The sequence below is a fragment of the Petromyzon marinus genome, chromosome 3, assembly GCF_048934315.1.
Source record: "Petromyzon marinus isolate PM22_M1 ecotype Great Lakes invasive population chromosome 3, UKy_Petmar_22M1.pri1.0, whole genome shotgun sequence".
Lineage (NCBI taxonomy): Eukaryota > Metazoa > Chordata > Hyperoartia > Petromyzontiformes > Petromyzontidae > Petromyzon > Petromyzon marinus.
In genome coordinates, this window is record NC_133669.1 from 7,461,283 (window position 1) to 7,480,734 (window position 19,452).

The 19,452-nt window shown below is 38.4% G+C and overlaps 1 protein-coding gene across 2 annotated transcripts in view; it reads left to right on the forward strand.

Annotated features, from left to right (window-relative positions):
• The window catches only part of LOC116952842 (centrosomal protein of 112 kDa-like), a 55,252-nt gene extending 36,670 nt beyond the window's left edge, over positions 1–18,582 (forward strand). For both annotated transcript variants that reach the window (XM_032972533.2, XM_076073428.1), the window contains 7 exons: positions 1,275–1,505; positions 3,639–3,701; positions 7,007–7,156; positions 8,136–8,225; positions 11,457–11,558; positions 12,136–12,201; positions 12,692–18,582. In XM_032972533.2, the coding sequence (XP_032828424.2) occupies positions 1,275–1,505; positions 3,639–3,701; positions 7,007–7,156; positions 8,136–8,225; positions 11,457–11,558; positions 12,136–12,201 (702 nt within the window). In that variant the 3' untranslated portion in view covers positions 12,692–18,582. The remainder of the gene's footprint in view (positions 1–1,274; positions 1,506–3,638; positions 3,702–7,006; positions 7,157–8,135; positions 8,226–11,456; positions 11,559–12,135; positions 12,202–12,691) is intronic.
• The last annotated feature ends 870 nt before the right edge of the window (positions 18,583–19,452 follow it).

Genomic DNA, 19,452 nt, shown 5'->3' on the forward strand with positions numbered 1-19,452 from the left:
AGCCAATTTTGAGCACGCAACATTGTGCCGGTCCATAAAAAGATGTCTGCATTGCTATAACAGCGCAATTCATGTTACATGGAACTAAAAGATACCGTAGGTGTATTAAGGTTTTCTTTCATGGCCGCTTAAATAAAATGTCCTCATGGTCATCAAACATTCTCCGTGAAGGAGTATATATTTTTTTTGCATTTGCTCTGAATCCGGAGATGCTATGCTTCCAATTAGATGTGACACGGAAAGCAGCGGCACCGTGTTGCAGCCCTCAAAGTGGCTTTTCTGCCGGGCTGGAGCTTGCCCCCCTGTTGTGCAACCATGAAACGTATCAATAATCCCTTCTGGCATGGAAAAAGCAAGCAGAAAATGGACAATAATGCTGCTGCTGAATTATAAATCATTTGGATATATTTCAAATAACACTTTCTTTAAAGTGCCTTATATATCAAGTATTTTCTTGGTGGGAAATGTCGAATTTAACTTCACACCCTTTGTGTTGAGGAATGTATCTTCTTTGGTTCTTTCGGTAAAGTCACTTTACCGAATGAACCAAAGAAGATGAATCCTTGCAGTCACGAAAGCTTTAAATCGAAAAATTTGAGGAATGTAGTTTGGGGTTTAAACAAGTGCTATTTCCCTTCTACATTCGTTGAGAATATAATCGATACAAACTATACACCTACACAAACGTGGTCAAAGGAATATAGTGTTTCCTTTTAAATGCACATATGCATTTTATGAAATTAAACTTTACAAATGTGATACATAGATTTGATGTACAGGTAGTCGTTTATTTATAGCATTGTCCTTGGCAACAGGAAAAGGACTCCTGGCCTGTGTTTTCCCAGAGATTAACTTAAAGAAAGATATATTGTCATAATAATCCTATATCTGTGCAAGAAATGCTGACTGTCTCAAGACTCTTTCGATAAGATCCTACTTAAGATGTTTCGCTAATTGCTTATTGAATACTTGTTGCAACCGGAGTACCATTTGAGAAAACTCACACATATGAGTGAATAACATCAACAAATATCCATGTAGATTGCTTCGCAACCTATTTGCCTTCAAAGTGGATGTCTCATGCACAAGATGAAATCTGTGCGATCCACCAACCCCGCCTCCAGGGAGAGCTCCACCATTCCTGGGCCATTTACAAGAGCGTTCATTCACTGGCAGGGCACCAGTGTTTGTGCATGAAATTGGCGACAATGAGTGGCTCACGGGTGTTGCAACCAAGGCCCTGCCACACAGCAATATGTTCCGTGCGTACACAGATTATAGCGCAGTTGGAGGAGACGGTGCTGAAGCTGCAGGAGGAGGTGGAGCAGGCAAATTGCCTGCGCAAGCAGCAGCTAGTGGAGCTGGGGCTTCTGCGCGAGGAGGAAAAGCAGGCCACCCTGCTGCAACACGAGACCATCTGCGCCCAGATCCGAGCCGAGGCCGAGAGGACCACGCTGGACGCGCATAAGCAGCACGCTGTTGAGATAGAGCAGTCTTCCGCCAAGGTGAGCTGCTCTTGTTCTCGGTTGTGAGAGTTGACCCCAAGCATGTGTCACATCTATGGATCGGCATAAAACTCAGTTTATTATTACTATTTGTATGAGACAGCGGAATTTAAATGGAGAAATGTATCCTTTCGTGATGACATGCCTCCTTACGTTGTGTTGAGAACATGTGTGGACGATCATAATGCTATTCTTCAAACACTGTTCTTTGAGGACATTGCCGCATTTTGCCGCATTTATTATCCTCGTGTATGTTTCGTGTATATTTGTATGCACTTTTTTTGTTTGCATATTTTTCATTTGTCTACACAGGAATAGGAGAGACCAGTGTAATTTTAAACTTTTCATAAGAAAGCATGGAACTTTATGTCATATTTTGTGTAAATCGCATTTTGCAGTTCTGTAGTTCTTATACCCAGCTATATTATTCTCGATGGGTGGTAGGAATTCTGAGATCCTAACTTTTTTTAACGTGTAGTTGTAGCAGCAAATCTATTTACATCATGTCGTTATATTTGTAACAGTTATGCAATACTGTCCAGATAGGTGTTTGTGTCCCAATTTTGGTCTAAATGAAAATTATAACAATATCCTTAAAACAATTTGATGTATTTGAAGTATCTTAATGAGCTCGCTTGACCTTCTTGTTTGATGCATTGTAAGTTATGTAAATGCTATTCTAATTTGCATCAGAGAGTTATATTCGTAATTGAATTACAATTGCAACACACTTCAATGCCACCCAGAAATGCGACTTATTGCTAAAGTAAATTGCACAAACACATTTGGCAATGTAACAGGCAGCACTAGCAGTGATTTAATAAAACCCATACTTTAATGTCACCCTGGCTAATTTCATCTCTACATATGAAGTGCGCTGGCCTTTACAATCTCATTAAACAGCATGTGCATGGTCTAGCCAGTTTACACACCTGTGGCGACAGGCTTTTAAATGGCCGATTACCTGGCGCGTTCATCCCCACCATTAGGTAAATGAACAACGCTATTTGGGAAAGGTCACCTTTCTTGCGTGCTGGGTGTGCCAGCAGGGTATGGCCAGCTTGTGTCCTTGATGTCAGGAAGCTTATTTGCTTCTGCCTGAGATTAAGGTGTCTTCACAAGAAATGTATTTCCTCTGAAGTGTTCTTTTTAATTCTTTTGGAGTCCACTGTGGCTTTAAAACGGTCGTTTGAATGTTTCTGTTAAAGCCATGATCACAGGCGTTTACTTTCAATGCCGCTAAATTCTTTAGGATCATGAAAAAAGCAGTTTTAATGTGTGACGATGTCACCATGCTGCTGGTAGCTCCTTTCATCAACCGAGTCCAAGAATATAAGCACCGCCTAGCCAGGGCTGCTGCAGAAGGAGGAGAAATAGAACATGGCACAGATTTCAAAAGTAATTCTCGTTACATGTGAAACTAATGAACGGTAAGTGTTGCAATTGTATATGTGTAACGTTACTTATATCTTGTTGATATTATTTTTTTTGTTATCTATTTTCAGTTTGGACCTGATGAATTTCAAACATTATTTGAAACTTTACTTGATTTCGCTTCATTAGCGAAATACTGTGTTATTTTTATATGCATATTGGCGATAATATGAAATGTAAATGTAAGCGCTGTCGTCCCGACAGTTCTGTTCCTTCACCTGAAGAAGGCTACTTGTGTTGTGGCCGAAACGTCGTGAGAATTGTATTTTATTATGTTATATTTTTATTATTTTATTTCCATTACCGAAAGAACCAAGAAGATGAATCCCTGCAATTACGAAAGCTTTAAATCGAAATTTAACCATTCTACTGTTTAATTGATGTTTGCCAATTAGAAATGAATTATAGTTCATACCCTGCCAAGTATTTGGATGACAATTTAGAAATATTTTAACATTTAAATCTCAGTTTAATTAAAAACATGCTTCAGATTATAGCAATTAGTGCCTCCAAAATTACAACTGCTAAAGTCACTGAAGTTGATTTGTATCGTCATTATTTGCTTCATTGGCATTGCTAATTGATGAAATTAATGTGTTCCTTAAAATTCTATTTAATGCGCTTCATATTTTTTAGGTGGCATTCTTTACATGCACCGAGTGGATTATGCTAAATGTTTTCTTACGATTCATATTACAGAGCGCTGAAGAGCTAAAAAAAATGGAAGTGGATTACTCCGTGAAACTCTCTCAGGCTGCAAAGGTGAGGCTTTAATTTTGTCGTATTAGTTGCTGGCCATTATTGGTGTCTTTTAATCCAGAATAATGTATTTTCAAGCAATAAGGTGATTCCACCTTCATTTAATTATTGTCAAATTATCAAAGATTAAAAAAAAACTGAACTAGAACCTTCATAGAATCCTTCTTGTGTAAAGCACGAACACAGTAAAAAAAAATACTGTTACGTTTTTGTTCTATCTTCAAACAAAAATGTAATCTTTACATTAACTGGAGGTTCTTGCCACATGTGAGGCGATGTAATCAACTGCTTATACAGCTAACAGTGGTGAGTTGTATCTGAATTGATCATCGGCTTTCCCCCTCACCAACCTAAACTGACCATACATGGTGAAGTATGGTCAAACAATCCCCACAACTGACAGTATGGGGAGGCCTTCATCCAGATGAGCATTGACGAAAGGGCTGTAAATTATTACTATATCATTTTGTACAAAGTTGATGTGTTGTCAAATGCAGCCCATGGTGATCTGGTGTACCCGCACACAAATCTTGTGCAATACAGTCAGCGCAGTTTTAGGGTCTCCGACATGAAGACCTGGAATCAGTTACCGGGGCAGATGTTCTGGATCCATCCTTGAGTCGGAGGAGCCAGTTTTGCAACAGACTGAAGCACTTCGAGGCTTTGTACGAATTGCGCTTTCGAAAACCCAAGTTTATTTATATTACTATGTAAAAGTATGATCAATGCGCATTCGTAATTGACTGGACTCGAGTGTGTGACAACAAGTGTTCAGACTTAGAAATGAACTTGATATGATACTGAAGCAAAGCAAAGCTAGCAATGAAAGCATCTGTTTTACCTGAAGTTCGCTGTTGTTTTGACTGTTGTCCATATCCAGTCCATCAAGACCAACTGGTGCAGAATGTGGATTGATTCTAGAAATACAGTTTTAAATCTTGGCATGCCTTGCCACTGTTGGACATTTCCACAGCTATTTCTCAAATCAAGGCAATGTGTGGTAAAAGAGCAAATATTAATCATCATCATCATGATCCGTTTGCAGATAGCCGTAGGTGTCCACTGCACATTTTGTCATTTGTTTCCACTTTCCTCTATCTTGTGCCAATATGCTCAAGTAGTGCACATGTTTTTGGCACCAATCTTTTATGTCGTCAAACCATTCTCTGTAAGGTCTTCCTTCTCCTTCCAGTTCCTTCCATTTTTCCCAATAACACACTTTTAATTTTCCTGTTGTAGCCCATCCTACATATTTGTACAAATAATGCAAGTTTCCTTCTCATCACTGACTGCATCAGGTCTTCCATTCGCAACCTTTTTCTACTACTTTGGTCACTTTGGGTCTAGTTTAGATGCAGTATACTTCTATAGCAATACATTTCGAATGCTGATAACTTATCTCTGTCAGTCTTTTTCAAAGTCGAAGTCTCGCAGGCATACAAAGCTGTACTGAACACACATTTTCTTGGTCTTGTAGCCGATTTGCTTGCTTTTCCAGATGTTATTGAATCCTACCGTTACTCCTTTTGCCTTTGCGATCCTCGCTCTTATGTCTTATGTGCAAATGTCGTCTCATGTCAATAGAGTTCTCAAGTATACACATTCCTTTACATTTAAAATCTTTCTCCTTTCTAGTATTACTTATTTCTAGATGTCCTTCCTTCTGAACACCTTCCCCATGCTAATTCTCAGTTCTGCATCCTTTCCTGACTTCTTCTATGTGGTAAAAGAGAAATGATTACAAGTACTCACGTGCGTATTTATACACTTGAATGAACACTGAAACAGATTTGTAAAAAAAAACGTAATGTTGTACAGCATTTGCACCTCTGTACGTTTGCTGTTTTTATATTTATAAATTAAAGCTTGGTTACTTATGTATTTCCCATTGCGACTATAGAATGCATGTATTCGATGTGAAACTTACAACCAAATCTTGATTTGAAGCTTTCGTGACTGCAAGAATCCATACTCTTTGGTTCTTTCGGTAAAGTCACGTAGGTATAAAATAAAATAAATCACGACGTTTCGGGCGCAACACAAGCGTCCTGTCATCAACCAAAGTCGAAACAACAGTCAGTATACTTTTGATTTAAAGCTTTCGTGACTGCAGGGATTCATATTCTTGGTTCTTTCTGTAAAGTCACATAGAAGGGAAACAATAAAATAATGAAAATATAAAACAATTAAATTCTCACGACGTTTCGACTGCAACACAAGCAATCATCAGGTGTGAAAAACCACTGCAAGAAAATTTGAAAAAAGTGGCGTTTTTTAAAATTATTATATTGTTTCCCTTCTACGTGACTTTACCGAAAGAACCAACAATATAGTCAGTATACTGTTAAATAAACTTCTAATACATAGAATATAACTGCATTTTTGTACACATGATGTCTCGGGGTATTAAAGTTTTGCATGTTAATGTTTCTCCATGCAGCTTGTTTGCTGAAAGGGCATGTTCAACTAATGCATTTGTTTTACATAAGCTGCTATGTCAATAGTCTGAGCCTTCAGGTGTAACTTGCTTGCATGGGGGAGCAGTGGAATAGTGGCTACTGCACTGTACTTAAATTCCAGTTAGATTCCTGGTCATGCACATTAGTGGACATCGGTATATGAACCTAACCAGAGCCTCTGCTTGGTTCAACTCTTCCTTAAATGAGTACCAGGTGTGATCAGCAATGAGGAGACATGCGGCCAGGCATGTTGCTCGCGAGCCACGCTCCCTCGGGTGGCTTCCATCCTTTGTAGGCATTTGCTCATGGCACTTACCACTACAGTTTGCATAATAAAACTACACATGCTTTAAAGTTTGTATTCAAAAATTGGAAGAGTAAAAACAATTACCCTTGTTGCACATATAATCTGGCCAAATGGCACTGTGGCCGAACACTCAGCTCATATTTGCATTTTTTTAAGTTAAAATGTTGTTTGGTGGTTGATTAAATGAGAGCCACTTTGTGGGGAATCAACGTTGGTTACCCTGTGCTTCCCGTAATATAAATGTCGAATTTACTGTCATTGTAGTTTTTTATCATTCTGTAACATAAGGGTGTGTATTTTTTCATGTAGGTTTGTGATTTATGGTATTATCACACTGCACTTTGGGACACTTTTTAACTTGTCATGCGAGTATAATAAAATAATGATAAAATGATGATGATGATGATGATGATGATTTCTTCTACTCGCTCAGGACCACCAATGGAAATGAGCACCGGCCCACTTGAGTTTGAGCATGAAGATGCATTCACGTTTATATCCCTGTGGCAAAAGCAAAATAAATCGGTGCAAACTGTGCGTAGGCGATCATGGACCTGCAGGCACAAGTGGCATCTATCCACGAGGAGGCTTCCCAAAAGAGTTTGGATGCCGAGAAGAGGCTGCACGACGCCGTCACCAAAATGCAGGGTGACCTGGAGGCGCTTCGCCAAGAGCACCGCAGCACGCTGCAGGCACGTCCGCATGCCTGCTCGCCTGTCGTTTGCCTTAATTGATTAGCTAAATCATTCAGTTGCTCATGGAAGAGATGGCTGCGTGGCTCAAGGGTCAGAACGCTATAGTGGTCTCAGCCGAGTGATTGGGTAAAAAAAAAATCGTAAAATTTGGGTCTGTATTTAATTTAGCTAAATTCCACCACTGAGAATCAAACATTTTGGTTTTACTGTCACACAATGAACATTACTATCAGAGGCAGAGCGATTGAGAAAGTGCTGCCCCTACTCTGTAGAGCAGGGGTGGGGAACCTTTTTTCTGCCAAGGGCCATTTGGATATTTATAACATCATTCGCGGGCCATACAAAATTAAATTTATTTTGCTATGAAAAAAGCGCATAGATTTATTGAATTTCGAGTCGTGCGGTTGCCTTGGCAGGGCCAGATTAAATGATTTTGCGGGCCGGACGTTCCCCATCCCTGCTGTAGAGCATAGGTAATTTTAACGGGTTTAAGAGGCAGCTGAATGAAATCCACTTCTGTGGGTCATTCTCTGACACAATGGATTGCACTGATCTGCGAGAGATCTGCATGAATATTCACCTCATGATGCCACACCAATAGCACAATCGGGCTAAAATCGAAAAATTATGTTTTTACCTCCAGATACTCCTTTAACATACAAAACTAGAATTATTCAGATTGCACGCACATCGTGTAACCCTTTTAACAATTCGAGTTCAGAGTGAGGTTCTTCTGTGTGAAAGATTGTGATTAAATTTGTGGCTCTTTGAAGCAGTATTTAATGTGGTCACTCAACAATAAGAGTGTTTGTTTCTATGCTTGAGTGACAAAAATGTTGAAACCTCGTGCATGTCTACACATCACTTCGTATGATTTTGTGTGTGTTTTTTGCGTGCATGTAGTTTATTATAATTGTAACACGAGCCTGCGCTGCTTGAACATGATATGCTTTATGGTCTTGACGGGCCCTGACAGGAACTGCATGGCCAGAAGGATACCCACTTGCGGCTGTCTGCCTCCTGGGAGAAACAACTACAAGAAATTGGGCTCAAGCACCAGGAACAGGTGAACATGCCAGTTTGGTTGTGTGCGAGGCTTAATTCCATATGGTGGACAATCATAGTTATAAAAAGAGTAGTCACATTTACCATGTCTCTCTAGATCATGAAAACCATCTCATGTCGGGTTTGCAGGAGCACAGGTGTACTCGGTGATCCTTACGCATGGGTGTCTGTAGCTTTTCCATTCCAGTTAGTGCGCACGGAACAAAGGAAGTAATGTTTAAGGCAATGTAAACTGCATGATCACAAATTTCATTGTTTTACATATCTGGAAGCTTCAAGTAAAATGCATTAGTATTCGAATATAATAAATGGGAAGATTCATTATTTTTTTATTATTTACCATTTATAAGGAAAATTGGAAATTATATGCGAATGGTACCTTTAGGATATGATTTGCTTTGAGACTACAAAACTTAAACAAGGCAGGAAAAACAAGAAACAATCGAAACAGAAAGAAAATAATTTGCTTATTAAATAGAATTGTAAAAATCCATTGAATCCCTTGAAGTTGAATTGTTAGATGCCTAATTATGACGTTAACTGCTATTGCTATTTGAAACGGTTTGCACAATATGACACTTATTTCCTTTTTCATTGTGCACCATGCGGACAAATATATTGGTGCACAATAGTTGCACCGAGTGAATGTGTTTGCGAGTCTGCTCTTCTGACTTGGCCTCTGAGCGATGACTTTTAGCGAACACAATGCAGCACACTTGACTGAAGAGTCAAACAGAAATAATGTGTTCCTCTACGAATTTCTGAATTTGGCTGGAACCTATGTTGGATTTTGCTGATCTCAGTGTACGCATGAAATTCCACTTGCTATTATTTTTTACTTCTCTGAATTGCAAACTTAACATTGTAATTAGTTATATTTAAGGTGCAATGATCCAACGTGTTTATACTACTGCAAAAATCCATGGTTTTTGAGCCAAGAAGAAATTCAAATTGTCCACCTTCATGCTGCATTGGTTTAATTCAAGTATTTAGTTTGGATAGTGTGTATAGTGTTATATTGGCTTGTTATACATGTCTTGTAAATTAGTTTGTTCGTACATTATATGGCCTGAGATACATGTGTACAGTTAGAGTAAATGATCATTGTAAAAGTAATGATCTTTAATCGTGGGCCAATACTTTGGTAAATCAGGCATGGCATTCATTTTTGGTTTTATATTTAGTCTTGTTGCATGATATACAAATAACATATTCTTGGGTCTTTCGGTAAAGTCATGTAGATAGGTTCAAAGAAAATAACAAAAAATAACAAAAAACTACGACGTTTCGATCGCAACGCAAGCGGTCGTCTTCAGGAAAAGAAGGGTTAGCTTCCAAGTGAAACTGTTTATTAGGGTTTGAAATGGGCGTAGCCCATATGTCAGCAGCCAATGATAATGTAAGTGTTTGTCAGCGAGCCCGGCGGTGGTTCGTTTTCCACCAATCAAAGGGCTGCCAGGTGAAAATTAGCATGTTAAAGAGAGATTAGCATGTTAATGGTAGAACGCAGAGCCGCAACCAAGGGGTCAGCGCGCGAAGTGACTGTGAAGAAAGCGCAAGTTTGAAATGGGCGTAAAGCACAACTAACATCGGAAGGTGGCAGGATGGGAACATCATTGCCAATTATGACTTAAACTGGTTCATAACGTCCTTCCAATGATTGCTCAGTTTGTACCCATCTTCTCGGTTGAAACTGTGTCTTTGTATATATGGATGGCTTCATGAACGAATCTTTGTTGATAGCCAGTGGGCTTGCAAAGTACCTTTGTCTTAGAGAAATCAATTTCGTGTGAGCCCACCGCATTGAAACAATGATCAGCCATGGCCGAGGTATTGGTCTTACCGTGTTTCAGATCTGCCTTATGTTCACGAACACGGTTCGAGACATGTCTCTTAGTTTCACCAATGTAACTACTGCTGCAGACACAGCTTAGTTTGTAGACGCCGGGGTATTGCATATCAGGTACTTTGCAAGCCATCCATATATATAGACACAGACACAGTTTCAACCGAGAAGATGGGTACAAACTGAGCAAACATTGAAGGACGTTATCAACCAGTTTAAGTCATAATTGGCTATGATGTTCCCATCCTGCCACCTTCCGATGTTAGTTGTGCTTTACGCCCATTTCAAACTTGCACTTTCTTCACAGTCACTTCACGCGCTGACCCCTTGGTTGCGGCTCTGCGTTCTACCATTAACATGCTAATCTCTCTTTAACATGCTAATTTTCACCTGGCAGCCCTTTGATTGGTGGAAAACGAACCACTGCCGGGCTCGCTGCCGAACACTTACATTATCATTGGCTGCTGACATTTGGGCTACGCCCATTTCAAACCCTTATAAACAGTTTCCCTTGGAAGCTAACCCTCCTTTTCCTGAAGACGACCGCTTGTGTTGCGATCGAAACGTCGTAGTTTTTTTATATTTTTTTGTTATACTGGTAGGAACGAAGTTGTAAACTGAGTGTACCAGCCTGCAATAGATTAATGCGTCCGTCCGTCCGTTGAACCTATCTACGTGACTTAACCGAAAGATCCAAGAATATGGATTTCTGCAGTCACGAAAGCTTTAAGTCAATAAAAATAACATGTATTGTTAAATTTCGATTGAAAGCTTTCGTGACTACAGGGATTCATCTTTTTGGTTCTTTTGGTAAAGTCACGTAGAATGGAAATAAAATAATATTTTATTTTATTATGTTTTATTTTTATTATTTTATTTCCATTCTACGTGACTTTACCGAAAGAACCAAGAAGATGTATTGTTAAATTTGTGATCTGAATTGGAGAAAAATAGATGTTAAATATTCTATATATATTTAAACAAAATTTGACCATTAAGAATGCTAGGGTAACATTAATAGCTGATTTGTACTTATAATTCTGAGTATTTAACAAGTAATATTATAAATATAATATAAATATAATATTACTTGCCTGTTCTTTAAGCATGTTATTCATTATTCAAACTACATCTGTTTAGCATCAGCTCCGCATGCTCCTCTTACTTTGTAGCTCGAAAATATCTGCCAATGGGGCACAGGGCCCTGAGCTCCCCCCAATGTTAGACGGTGCAAATCGAGTTGGCAAGTGAGGCTTTCAAATTTTTTCCTTGTGAATTAGCATTGACCTTTCTTAAATAGTTCCAAGTACTTTAGATATCTTGCTTTGAACCATGACGTTTTTGGGTGAGATATCCCAGCTTCGCCTGGTATTAATTGCCTTGCAGGTGACAGCGCTGCGGCAGGAACATGAGAAAAAGCTGAAGGGCCTCATGCCGGCGGACGTCCGCAAGCAGCTGGAGGAGACCATTGCGTCCCTCCAGTCACAGGTACCAGGCAGAAAGATGCATGGGTGGGTGATATAAACTCAGCCACTGGCTGCAAATTGGACTTCAGGGTTAGGCCGTATGTCGAGCGTATCTTCGGTCAAGATTTTGCCACCACGCAATTGAACCAAAGTGAGGAAACTTACCTCGTCACGATCTTTTTATATTGCCCAGTTCATCCTAATTGGAGACCAGGCGAGATTCCTCATGTCGTCATCCGAAGATACCAGTCGTAGTGCGTGGCACAAGTTTGAGAGAAGATATGCTCAACACGCAGCCTAGCCCAGAAGACTACGCTAGGATTACGAGTGGCTGGGAAAACCTACGTACGTGCTAATTCCATCACTGGCTGTGGGATGAAATCCTCAAAAGCAGACATGCTCCATTCTAAAGTTTTACTCCTCTCTCCTCTCCGAATGCATTCTGTTTCAAATTGAATTTTATGAAAGCCATGGCAGCTTCTCTTGTGACACCACCGCTCTGTGTGCATCACGAGCGGGCAATTAAAGGCCGCCAAAGATGCTCTGCTTCTTTAGAGAATTCCCTGAATGACCAATTATGATTCATTCTGCCGTTCCAGGTGAACTGCCTGCAGAAGCGTGCCTCCCTTTTGCAAGAGCAGTTGGATAATCAAAAGACCCTGTAGGTAAGGCACAGAGCCCTGATCCATTGTGCATCAGATGGGCTTTGACATTTCCCTGGAGGAAATGTATAACTAGAAAATTGTAATAACTATCGACATATAATGATTGCTGAAACCCAGTCATGGTTTATTGTGAATCTCTGTTGTGTTTGCACGAAGTTTTTTTTTTTAATAAGGACAGTTACAGTTTCCAATAATGATATGATTTAAATGCCCATCGTGCTTATCAATAAATGCATGATATCGATCCATGGTCTCAGAAATGTCGAAATTCCCATAAAACTCAAAGCAATGAATTTACAATCACAACAATGACATTTGTCCAACACTAGGCAATTATAATTTTATAGAAATATATGGTGAACAGACATGTTAAAATTTTACATGCTATTGCTAAGCTGCACGTCGCACATATAATGCCCCCTCTAAGGGTGCGTGGGGCAGTTGTATATGTTTACATATTGATTTGTGTTGCATGTTGTATGGACTGCAGATGACTGCATTCGGCTGCCGACATAGGGCTGCGATCAGTCAAAGATGCCTCCAGGGTCACCCTGCAGGTGTTTGCAATTCCCAGCCCATCTGTCTGTACATACACACTAACCACAGGGCTGTGACTGGCCTTGTCAGCTCACCCCTGACTGTAGCCCTCAGCACTTAAAAAAGCCAACCATATGGTTGCTTTGCAGCCAGTTACATAAGCATTGTAATTGCGCTTGTGGATACATTCAGTGTATTGCAATAGCAAACTACAAAATGCAGTTTGTTACAGTTCACTAGTATTTTCAATAGCTACCTGCATTGATGCCTGTCTCGTGTGATTACAATCTAAATTATATTGCGAGAATACAGTATGCTGTATGTGCAGCGGAGTTTGTGTCGGCTACGGATGGGGAAAGGTGTCAAAATAATGGAACATACCGTGATGACGTTTAATTGAAGGTGTGAAGGATTTTTTGAGAAACAGACAAGTGTTGTATTAGCATACCCCGACTAAAAGCTACTCGAATTGGTGGCACTGTCGTTTCAAATGTTCAAACGACTAATAGGTCAACGAGTTAAAACCCTGGTCGGATCACCAACTCAACTGTCCTCCCTTTGTGTTTGATACATTTAAAGTGGCTTGTTTTCAGTCAACAGTGTTTTTTTTCTATGGACATTCTGAGCCCTGTCATATGATTGTGGAATTCCCACCACTGGCTTAGAGCCATTTATGGACATGAGAACCACCCCCACATTAATTTGAACAGGGTGACACCGACTTGATTGCTTTCTGATCATGCACTTTTTGAGAGGTGACATTCATTGACTACCTATTGTGACAGCTATGCAGATTTAACAGGAAAAAACATTCTGCAGTGACTAATATGCTGTCTCCTTTTACAAATTAGTGGCCTATTGAAAGAACCATTTATTTTTTTCATATAGCATTTTTCACGTCGGATAATTTATCTGCATGTAAGTTAAATTGTATGCCATTTATTAAGGTATAACAACAAATGTGTATTTATAATTTTAATATGGGAGTGTATTTTTACATAGTCTCTGTACACCAATGGACACATACATACTTCACATGTATATAAATGGACCAACACAACATCATATTCTTGGTTCTTTCGGTAAAGTCACGTAGAAGGGAAACAATAAAATAATAAAAATATAAAACAATAAAATTTTCACGACGTTTCGACTGCAACATAAGCAGTCGAAACGTCGTGAGAATTTTTTTTACGTGACTTTACCGAAAGAACCAAGAATATGAATCCCTGCAGTCACGAAAGCTTTAAATCAAAATTCAACACAACATCGTAACACATTATTGGTATTCTGAAAAAGTTGTGCCTGACAATAATAATGAATGTGAAGTGTAAAATCAAGCAGAAATGTATTGGTTAACATGTTATGTTTGTGCTCTTCTGCGATGTTTACATTGAGTGGGTGTGTTCGTTCATAACAAGGGCCCACCTATCGTCTCAGGAACTGATGAGGTCACTATTCCTGCATAAGCTCATGCTCATTGTAAAGTAATTTATGTTTTACAAACTATATTTATTTATATATGAAACACTCATTGATTTACGTGCATAAACAAACACACACTTAAGACTATTTATCACTGAAATACAAAGGCTGATCGCAAAGTCCATCCCTGGTTTTAAAGTAATGTATCGTGATGACAATGTTTCAAAATATTACTTGAATTGTAAAATAACACAACACGTGTTTACACTTGTGCATTTCTTCATCTACATTTTAGCTACATAGCCTTTATTTTGTTCACACGTTTGAGTGGTATCTTTAAAAAATACTAAACGATTTGCAAATATTTCACATCAACTTTTCCAGCTGCATTTTTATCACCGTTAATGTCATCCTGTAACCTTGAAGGTTGACGGAAGGATTATCCATCACAAACACTACCGGTTCTTTAGATGCAATCGTCTATTATCACTGTCTTCTCAAATTGTTATAATTGACCAAATGTGCCAAATTAGAAAAATTGCGTGCAAATTACTGGAATATATATAGCGATCATTGCCGCTATTGCAAAAACTGGGTAAGACCGTCCTGAAAAAGGGTCTCGAGACTCAGTGAGACTTTCCTAATATGAACTAGCTTGTTTGCCCATCAAAGGACCGGTGTGTATTGCAGTAAATATGAAACATTAAATAGAAAAAGTGTTCAGCTCATGATTATTGAGGAGGGGGGTTGCCCCATGTGGAGTGACGTCACCCGCTAATGGTTATTGGGGAGGGGTGCGGCATGTGGAGTGACGTCACCCCCTCATGGTTATTGGGGACAGGTGCGGCATGTCTAGTGACATCACCTGCTCATGATTATTAATGAGAGGGGGGCCTCATGTGGAGTGACGTCATGTGCGGGACACACACATTCTTGGCTTATTATATTAGATGGGAAAATAGTGCATTCCCTCCCAACAGAAAAATACATTTCCAGATGTGTTGTCCATTGGTATTGAAAGAACATGAAATTCTGCATGTTTTTATACTATGACACCAAAACTAGGGAAGGACGTTATGATCACCCTGTTCTACTGCATACCAAAGCCATTAAGCTGAAATAAATGACAATTATTTGTATTATGTTGTTTCAGTGATTATATGTTATTGTTGAAAACATTTCCAATTTGTTAATTCCTATGATGAATTACATGTGTGTCATGTAATTAACATTTAAAAAGTTGTCAAAAAAGGAAGCAATGAAACTCTACAAGATAATGTCATTGATAATCATTTGTTCTAATTTATAATTATGGCTCGGAAAAGATGGATTGTGCGCTGACCTGTGACAGCCACGCACGCATTGAGTTTATTTTTGTTAACCATGTTTATAGACATTTACGTGTACTATTGTTGTATTTTACTTTCATATTTTCGTGAAGTGTGTTCTTTGTAGTTATATTTTTATGCATACAGTATTTAAATTAAGTTGCTATGGCTATAAGTATGACGATTTCACGCGTGTCAAGTGTTATTTTTATTAAAAAGAAACATTGTTTTTTTTACTTGGTGTATATTTACAATAAGCACGATGGTGTGTCAGTAATTTAACTAGACTGATAATCAAAAAGTTATGATTTAAAATATAACTCAGCCCACCATCCCTCTCGGGTTATTAAATGAGTGCTACTTTGTTGCAAATCAATAGTCCATGGTCATCCTATATAAGTCTAGTCCCATACCATGGCAATATAGGATTTCCACTGGCATTGGGCCACTATTCCACAATTCCAGATATCGTTACATGTATCATGGCAAATATCATTCACGAGTAAGACTCACTGTCCAATGGTGAGAACACAGGTTTATAATGAGCATCAACAAAACCTTTTTTTTGAGTGGATCACATTGCAAGGCATTACTCTCTTGCTTCATCAGTAATTGTTATTAAACATGTAAAGTGTCCAATGGTCACCATAATTGTCACTAAAGCTGCAGATTGCGAGCTGTGTAAGGTTCAAGTATCATATCCCAACAACATTGATATCTCAAAATCCGCTGACAACCAGACGATACAATCCTGACATGAATTACCCACTGTGTGTTGTATACAGGATGAATTGGAGAAGTGCTGGTACATTACCCACAACGTGGTAGCTCATTTACACCTAATTGTTTTCGTCTTGGGAGACTGAACTGCACAGTAAATGAGATGTGTGCATTTCAATTGATCTAATTAAGTGCACACATCTGATTTTAGACTGCCATCATGTCCACTGACCAACCCCACTATCACATCTCACACTCTCATTTAGTGAATGAGAATAACATGCTAATAAACTAAATAAATAATGGTGTGGGTGGATTTGGAGGATTTTGACGTTTCAACTGACAGGCTTGAATGGGAATTATGGGACGGCACTGATGTAGTGTAGCATAAACATTATTAGGCTATAGTAATGTCTAAACCACGATATTTTATGAAAAAGGCTTATCTGAAACATAGGAATATGAATGCCCTTTTAGTAAAAAAAAGCACTCGATGTTATAATTATTTAATACATCATTATGTAAACACATTAACATTCCATTCTAGATTTGAAGCTTTCGTGACTGCAAGGATCCATACTCTTTGGTTCTATTCGGTAAAGTCACGTAGGTAAAAAATAAAACAACAAATATCACGACGTTTCGACCACTTGTGTTGTGGCCGAAACGTGATTTTTGTTTTATTTTTTACCTACGTGACTTTACCGAATAGAACCAAAGAGTACATTAACATTCTACGCAGAAAATATACTTAATTGCAAGATTTACTTCAAGTGTATTAAAAAAATCAGATGTAATAACTGAGCATGTAACAATTCATCCACATTGACTCTATTTTAACAGTTTGGGGTCATAATTACATTTGATTATGTAAATCTTCGTGTCATTCCTAATCTTATTTGTATTTCTTGTTCACTTTCTCCCGTTTACAATTGTGTTTTCTCCATTATAAATATAACATGAGAATATAATTAGCATACAATCTAAATAATCAATTCTCACACCATTCAATGCATGAATTGTGATCCTAAAAAATCCATTTCAATTGATGAAATTAATATTACAAATTGGAAAACGTACATCTTTGAGATTCTTCCACATCAAAGCAAATGTTGTCTGTTATTGATTATTTGAGCACTGTAAAGTGAGCTGTTTTCGTATTTGTATACCTATTTCACAAATAATATTCTTGTCAATGGAGAAACAAAACATTTGTCAAACTGATTTGAATTTGCACTCAGTGAAATGTGCTCATTTTATTTTACACAACTATTTGTTAAAGTGCAACATGTCATTTAATTTATAATTGCTAAGTAAGTATAGAAAACAACCGAAAAGCTAATGCTATATTTACAATCTGTTATGGGACAAGTAATGCTCATCATGCTGTCTAGAGGCAAACTACTTTATTGCATTCATTGCTATTTTTTGCAGATTGTCATACATTAATAATACTTGAGTTTGACATGTTTCTGTTGCAGAGTCGCCTTGCCAAATGATAGAGCATGCTATAAATTGGGAGGAAGCCATATTCCGTTTTGGTCGTGCCATCTGAAATGGCAGCAGATGTGTGGCAATTAACATTACATCGTGGATGGAATAAATCATTGAGTAATGCGGTCCAAGTTAATCACTTTGAGGCAGTCATATAAGTTGCCGTTTTTTTTACCTCAATGTAAAGTGTGGAATTTTATATATATTTGTTTTATCTTTGATGATGGTCCTGTGAGTGGAAAATTTGTGCCAGAAAGGCGGAAATAAAAATGTACTTCACTTGTGTTCTCCAATGCCTTATCCAGTGTCACGCCTACGGTGGTGCACTATGAAAGATGAACCCACGAATACATTTAACTCAATGTCCGTGTGAATACTGTGCAAGTTGGAGAAATCCCATTGGAGGGGGCTGTGTTCAGAACAACACAGTCTGCGAGCGTAGCACTACGAGGGCAAGTACATTCAAAAATATAGCATGAAGGGGATCAGCCATCCAAATATCAGCAAAGGGGTTTTTTAATCCAATGCTTAAAAACACGAAAGGTATACAGGAACAGGGTTGTACTGTATTGCATTGTCATACAATTGCATTGACCCGTTTGTGTATTTACAAGATATATCCAAAGATTGCAATGCAAATGTAAATAAAGTACAGGATTTGTCATTGTCTGCAATGTTTGTAGTGCAAATAAATAATAACCTGAATTTCAAGAATGTGGTTTAATCCCCTGTTAGAAAATAAGTAAACAATCAAGTAAGCTTGTTGTGTTTCCACAAAAAACATGTAATAGTGATTTGTCTTTACTATCAGGTGCTCAAAAACATGCTGTGAAAGTGCAAACATATAGTGATATAAACGTGCATTTTTACAACTTGATTTTATTTCTTGCTTCGCTTTGTAATTATTGTTGTCCTAGTCACAATTTTGAAACATTTTCTTATCGTCACTGAAAACATTTATTGAAATAGTATGAAAGTTAAAATGCTGGTCGCAGGTTAATCCATACGAATCCTCGTGGTAGGTCAGCTCAGTATCACCAATTTAGAGGCTGGACGCAAAATAGCAATGTGCAATTGCCATCACTGGCTCTGTATTCGCAAAGATTCCCAAAGATGAGCACGGTCGTTTCACACTCACTCGAAAGGGGAGATGCTTTGACTTGTGAAGTTGGTACTGAACTATAAATTGTAGTCAAATTGTATCAGGAATGTAAATCATAAGTAGTGTCACCTCATAAATGTCTCATTTCTTGTGGTTTATTCAAGTAACTTACCCAGTTCATTAGATGGTTAAAAAGGAGGCACTGGCCTTTGCCACCAGTGGGGAATGTGACCAATGTGAGTTTTTATTTTTAAAAATGTACCATTGATAATGGCTTAATCTTGTACTGCAGTTAGGTCACCATTGCATTAGTATACCGACCATGTATCCATTGTATAACATTATGAATACCTTCCAAATTCAATTAGATATTTCTTAAGTTATTGTTATGGCGACATCGTAATGCACTCCTTTATTTACAGTGTTATGTAATTAGGGGCCGTCCATAAATGACGTCACGCGATTTTGAACCCCCCCTCGTCACACGGCATCACAAAAAGTCAGACCCCCCTCAAATATGACGTCATGAAGCTCTGCCCCCTCCCCCCCAAAAAATATAAAACTTGCTTAAAATCGCTTTAAACTATTGTCATTGTAGTGCGTATTTAATGTGCCGCTGCACTCTGATATTGTAGGAGAAAATAT